The 7197-nt window shown below is 41.5% G+C and overlaps 1 protein-coding gene across 1 annotated transcript; it reads left to right on the top strand.

Moving 5' to 3' along the window:
* The first annotated feature begins 336 nt into the window (after nucleotides 1–336).
* Nucleotides 337–1928, top strand: LOC135666614 (transcription factor PCF2-like). The gene has a single exon (XM_065178211.1). It carries the CDS (start codon nucleotides 432–434, stop codon nucleotides 1500–1502), a length of 1071 nt encoding a protein of 356 aa, XP_065034283.1. The 5' UTR covers nucleotides 337–431; the 3' UTR covers nucleotides 1503–1928.
* Nucleotides 1929–7197: the final 5269 nt, after the last annotated feature.

The following is a 7197-nucleotide window of genomic DNA, read 5'->3' on the forward strand; positions in this document are numbered from 1 at the left end:
TAACTCCAGTCACAAGACAGGTAGGTCCCACGGGTACGATATTAATGGTAGGAAAAATATGGTTCAGATCAAACGGGTTGAAGACGAGCAGTCTGGGAATCCTCATCCGCACGCGACACGCACGCTTTGGCCTATCCAAGATTAAACAATTACCGGTTCACCGAATTCCCCAAATCAGCCTTCTTGTCTACCCTTAAATCTCGACCAAGTGGACCATCCTGGAATCCGACGCTCGTTACAGCGCGGAGCTGGGTCCCGATCTGGAATAGGGGTCCATTTACCGTAGCCTAGGATGGAGGATAAAAAGAGAGGGGAGTGGGTTTCTAGGTTTTGATTCGTGTGCAAGTGTGCGTGCGATCTGTTATTTTGGGGAGAAGGGAGGGAAAAGGCGAAGGACGTGAGCTTTTTCGAAGAGGGTAAGGTGGGGAGATATGGAAACACAGAAGCGCGACGAAGAGGTTTGGCAGAGGAAGGCAACCGGAGGCGGCGGCCGCAGCCTTAGCGGGGTAGCGGTTCCGTCCCCCGGGGCAATACCGGTACGCCGCTTCATCGTCCCGAAGCCGGAGCCGATCGAGATGTTAGGGGTTGGGGCTTTCCAGATAGTCCGGAGGCCAGCAAGCCGGACCAAGGACCGGCACACGAAAGTGGAGGGCCGTGGCCGGAGGATCCGGATGCCGGCGGCATGCGCCGCCCGCATCTTCCAGCTAACGCGCGAGCTGGGACACAAGTCCGACGGCGAGACCATAAAGTGGCTCCTCGAGCACGCTGAGCCGGCGATCATTGCCGCCACCGGCACGGGGACTGTCCCTGCCATTGCCACCAACGTCGGCGGGACCCTGAAAATACCCACTGAGGCACCGACCTCCGCTCCAGTGAGCTCCACATCCACCATCGTGGCCGCCGACGACGCGCCAGCAACGGACGACGAGGAAGCGGGCAAGAAACGAAGGAAGAAACTCCAGCCGTCACGGACTGGTGGCGGCACTGTCATCGCCGGGTACTACCCCGTCCAGGACCCGTTGCTTCCGGTGGGCGGCGCCATCTCGATATCTTCCGGCTTGGCGCCAATCGGGCCAGGGGCGCAAGGGATGATGCCGATGTGGACGCTCGGAGGCGACGCAGCCGGGGCTAGCATGATACCGCCGGGAGCGCTGTGGGTGCTGCCACCGCCATCCGTGGCGGTGGCTTCGTCGAGCCAGTCCCAAATATGGACGTTTCCCCGGGCGCCACAGATCATTAATCTCACAGCGGTCCGCCCAGTCTCCACCGAGACGCGGTTCACCACCACAGCTTCCGGCGTCAACGTCGCCAAGGCGGCGGAGGTTCAGCACAGTGCCGCGCCACCGGTCGCCGCCGCGTACGCTCCGGCGACTGGAGGAAAGCAAGAGCTGCAACTGATGTCAAATCCCGGCGCGTTGCGGCGCGGGCAAGTGCATGAGCTGGACGACTACGAGGATGACGAAGACGATGACGACGACGACGACAGCAGCGCCGAAGATTAGAACTGGATTTAGGATAAGCCGAAGGATTGCCCCTCTTCTACTCCTTTTTTAACTTTTCTTCTGTTTCCCATTGCTGTGGCTCTCTGTGCAACTCCCAATTCAGTGGCGCCACAAAGCACGGTGGCCTCCAGCCCGTGAAACAGTCGCCGTTGCATTCACAGCGAGGTCGGCACGTGCGAGGGGTGGTGTTCACGGTGGGTGGGGTTGGAACGGGGTTGCGAGTGGTCCCCGTTCGGGTTGTTGGAAGCCAGTGCGAAAAGTGGGGTCCGCTTTCCGCCACCTGTCCGTCATGTGAGCCAGCGGGAGCGGGCCACAAGTCCAGGATCCTTCTGCTGCCCACGATGCTAATCCTAATCTATTTCCGTGTTGGCTTTAGGGAAACTAATTAAAGGTTTATTAAGCATGATTTATGTCCTTCAAACTTCATGTGGATGTGGTCGCATCTTTTCCTGATTTCTTAATGTGCTATAACTATTGAAAGCATGATTGGTCGCATCTTTAATCCTCACTTAAGTTTGATATCATTTAAATCTTAGTTCAGGTTGGCCGAGATGATCAAGCCGCTTTAAACAAGGCTCATCTAAATTTCATTATGTATGCAATTTGAGGAGGCTTTCTCTTTTAATCTAATCTCATGATTTATGTAAAATACTTATAGAGGTACATATGAAAAAAAAACATTTTTTTAGGAGTAAAACATACAAAAATTTTAGGATAATTACATATTACCTCTTATAATTAACTATGATTAATATTCCGATCTTATACTAAAAAAAATAGTACTGGAGTTTTTAAATTTATAAAAATAAAATATTTAATATAAATTCTTTTATGTCGTTAACTTTCTCGATGGTAAAAAATCATGTGATAACAATGGAAGTGATAAAAACATAATTTTATTATTTTTAAATTATTAATTTTATATAAACTTTCCTAATCGATTTTCTCTTTCTCTCCTTGTTCCAACCTTTTTGATCGTTGTTCGTTGATTCTGCTTGCCCGTCACACTTGTCGCCCATCACTCACCCACTGCACTTACTCACTCGTCCACCACACTTAACCATTGCTTGTTCATCGCACCTAATCACTCATATTTGACTCGTCGTAATTGCTCACCCATAGCACCTGCTCGATCGTCACTCACCTATCGCACTTGTTCACTCGTCGCACATTTTTTTTTTATTGAAATGATGAAAAATAATTTTTTTCTCTCATTTTCCTGTATGAAATGAAAGTGTTTATGTTGGATGTAAAATCTTATTTCATTTGTATGATTATGAAAGTAGCATGACAAAAAAAAAAAAAAAATGTGGCAACATCAATAGAATTGATGTTGACCGGCATCTTTGAAATAGATCTATCATTTTGTGCCATTTGTGGCGGAGCTCATTGAATACTTTTATACATTTGCTTTCTCCTTGTAACTTTATTTGCATGAGACTGATCATATCGAGATATCACAACAACTTAAGCAGAGTTACTGTAAGCTAACAAAAATTACATTCAAATTTGTTCATTTGTTTACGTGAGCTCATACTGACATGAAAGCGATAACGACGATAAAAACTTGTATGCTTATTGGTTCATGAACTTTGCCAATTTGACTCAGTGGCAATTTCTGACATGATAGCGATAACGACGATAAAAACTTTTGTACATTTGCTTTCTTTTATTTCTGATGCAAGTTGTCTATCTTTAGATATGACACTTCTGCGACATCTGTAATAAAAATTACAACTAAAGACACATATGTAACATAATAATCACAGTGGCAACTTTTATACAGTAAAAATTAACAAAGAACAGATTGAAAAGAGGGGCAGTGGGGGCGAGCGGTGAGTGAGCGGTAGACGAGCAGATGTCACAGGCAACAAGTGCGACAAGCGTGCAAGATTGATAGGTGCAACTGGCTATCACGCGCATAGTTGATTTTACTGGTACTCTTGCTTATCTGTTCACAAAAGTCATCTCCCCCAATCTCCTCTAGTTTCTTAGGATCTATAAACGAGAAAACGGATTAAATAAATTTTCTCACTCGGGTTCCACAAGCAATTATTTCAGTAAACATTTTATAACCAATAAATATTATAAATAGATTTTATAAGTTCTGAATAATCACACAACAAAGGATCCAAAATGGTCCACTATAGATCGAAAATCTCCACAAGTACCCATATGACATAACATTTGTTTGCAAACCTAAGACAGCCACCAAAACTAAAGAAAATATGGATGCTAAACCTACTGCCAGCCCTTTAAATATTTTACAAAGCATGAATAAAATCGAAAGATACACACACACACACATATATATATATATATATATATATATATATATATATATATATATATATATATATATATATATATATATATATATATATATATATATATATATATATATATATATATATATATATATATATATATATATATATATATATGAGCATTACATCAAATACGCAATTTATAATTGTGTCTATAATATTCTCCCCTACTTATTCTCTCAACATCCACGTCGAAGCTTTTCCAGATGCTGCATCTCCTCACCTTTGCTGAGTCTTCAATCTTTTGCTCCAGTTGCATTATGCCTCTTGGCTCCCAACTGGACTTTGCCATTGTTGTTGAGTGATTGAACTTTGGTCTGCCATGCTGCTTCAACTCATCAATGACTCTAACTCTAATATAGGGTTAGCTAAGTTGTGCTGATCACTATTGCTTCCTACAAATCTCTCTGAAGGAAAAGATTATTTTTAGTATTTGTTAGTCTCTTAAATGCCTCATACCGCTTGAATTAGGTGGATGTTTGTTGGAGTTTTAATAAGCATCGCCTCATGACTTTAAAGTTTTTGGGTCATTCCTCTATAAAATTTGCTCATCAATTCTTCTTCTATTTAATTGTCACTTTCAAGTATGTTCGCATCACCTCCACTTTTAATTGATATTCTGTTGGGAAATGAAGCGGATAATCTACTCTTAGTAGCATTGATCACCACTGGTGAGGATTTGACAACTATTGTCTTCCATTAAGTTTCTTCGAATGGTCTTTAAACCTGTGTAGAGCCCCTTTGCTTGATATATAAGATAATTGGGGTACTCGATTTCACCCATTCTCTCAAGAGTTGAGAAGACAAACATTACTTTGATTTCGCTTGCCTCCTCGAGGGTTGTACTCCATGCATTGAGTTGGTTACTAGCCTTCGCCTACTCTTTGCTCATACTTCTGAAGCACTTGAAGTGTTTTCACTCATTGTGTTGAGTTAACTACTATGATTCACCTTCTTAATGCCATCAAATTTCTGGAATGCATGATGTTTTCACCATAACTTGGAGTAAGTCTCTAGTAGTTTTAGTCACCTCTATGATTGTACCGTATTCTCCATCATCTTTACTGCCTACTCTTTTGAATTGCAAAGGTACAACATCGCGTACTATCTATTTTGTTCCTTAGTCAAGCACTCTTGCATCGACTCAAAATCTTCCACTTTCGGCTATCATGATGAGAAGCTTGTTGACACTAGTCTTACAAAGTTCCCTGGCCTCTACCCTTTAGCCTTGTTTCGGTACTTAGAGTTTGCCTTCGCATTCTCCACCTCCTTAGCCCCTTTCATGACCAAGCGCTCTCCCTTCATGAGAACAAGAGTTCGATGACTTCATGAAAGTCCCGCCTCTATAGTACCATGGTGCTGCCATGCCCATGGTCCTACTATTTGTCGCCTTGCATCTGTGTTCCATTCTTCGTGATCAGTAGATCTGCCTCTATGGCACTATGACACTCCTCCGAGTCTACATTAATTCTAATCGATGCTTGGTTTTGGGTAGCTAAATCCCTTTGGACTCGTCGTCATTTTCTTGCCCCTTTCGACCCCTTGTCTTAATACTTTTGTGTTCTTCGAGTAGTTCCCCTTGGTTGATGGAAAGACATATTGCAACTCTCATGCATGACCACCGCCATCATGTTGCAGGGTTCGCATTAATTCTGTTTTCTTTAGCTTCCTTGGTAGCAACTGTTGAATCTCAGATTTTGATGATAAAATCAATTGATAAAGTTATGATCTAATATGCATTTAAGTGATGTAGGATTAGCTTCGATCAAGGAGAAATAAATTGATTAAAGTAAGAAGAATCAATTGTTGAGCCAGAATGAACAATGTTAGAAGATTGGTCGACGTGTCGGTAGAAGGCTTCATGCCATAAGTTCGGGCATTGGGCCAGAAGGATCGGATATTGTGCCAAGAATATCGGATGTTGCAGGAGGTCAATATGTCGATTAAGCAATATGCCAAAGGAGAGGACGATAAGCCGAAGGGTTGGATGAAACATTAGAGGAATCAATGACATACCGAACAAACATATAATTTATGCTTTGTAAAAATTTGTCTAGATTGAAGTAGTTAAGTTGTAATTGAGTTAATTTTGAATGTAATTAGGCTAACTCAATTAGGAGCCAATTAGAACTAATTTGAGCTTATTAAGAGGCCTATTCAGTAACCCAAAAATTGGGTTAAGTGGTGGCACCGTCGGTCCAAGCAATCGAACCGCCAGAGGTTCAGTCTCCAAGACACAATCTTTAAGACTGTGTCAAGCAATGGTACCATTAGACTGGGCGATGGTACTGTCCAATATTAGTGTTGCAAGCGGTGGTACCGCCCAGCATAGGTGGTGGTACCGTCAATACCCCAAAATCTCAGGGATTTAAATATTAGCTCCAAATTTTAAAGTCATTTGGGGTCTATAAATATCCTAATCTTTCGTACTTAAGGAAGCAAAAGAAAGTCGAACAAAACTTTGTGATTCTAAAGTTGTAAACCCTTGTAAAATATAGAGTCCCTTATCTTAAAGTTTAGAGACTATTCTAAGGGAGAGTGAGGAAAACTTTATAAAAAGGGAGTATAAAGGTTCTCTCCTAAGCCTGTCAAAAAGAGAAAAGAGTTATAAGAAGGTAGTTGGTCTTCGCCCATTAAAAAAAGACCGTTAATAGACGTCGATGGCCTAAACGGAGGAGAAATCAAGAGTGGACGTAGGTCAGAGTGATCGAACCACTATAAATCTGGTGTGCTCTTTTCTTTTGCTATTTACCTTTATTACTTATTAATTTTATTACTCATTACATTCTATAAATGTTTTCAAGTTAAGCATCTTTCCAATACGGGATTTATCGAATAAAGTTGTTCTAAATCATTATTTTTGCCAATGGTTTGAAAGCTCTTGACAAATATTTTTCTAATCTTGAACTTGTAAATAAGATTCTAAGATTCTTTCCAAAGAGTTGAGATCCGAAAGTAGCTGCAATACAAGAGACAAAGAACTTAAACAATTTTCTATTGGAAGAACTCATTGGTTCATTGATGACATATGAAATGATATGCAAAGCACATAATGAACATAAGAATATCCTTCCAAAGAATAGGAATAATTTGACACTTAGAACAAAAGAATACCACTTGAGCGAAAGCTCAAGTGATGATGACTTTGAACTCCTCACAAGTAAATTTAAAAGGTTTATAAAACAAGAATCAAAAAATAAAAATGAACTTAAAAATAAGAAGTTGCTAAAGAAAAAGAAAGTATTCAAGATAACTTGGGATAAATCGAGTACATCCGAAGATGAGAAGGAGACCAATAAAGACAAAGTGATGAACTACGTATTAATGACTTTCGACCACGAGCTAAATAACTCAATCGAAACTCCTTT

This window comes from Musa acuminata, unplaced genomic scaffold, assembly GCF_036884655.1.
Source record: "Musa acuminata AAA Group cultivar baxijiao unplaced genomic scaffold, Cavendish_Baxijiao_AAA HiC_scaffold_1112, whole genome shotgun sequence".
Taxonomy (NCBI): domain Eukaryota; kingdom Viridiplantae; phylum Streptophyta; class Magnoliopsida; order Zingiberales; family Musaceae; genus Musa; species Musa acuminata.

Bases quoted from the DNA above. Each gene is read 5' to 3' on its own strand.
- LOC135666614 (XM_065178211.1), top strand. From the start codon at position 432: ATGGAAACACAGAAGCGCGACGAAGAGGTTTGGCAGAGGAAGGCAACC.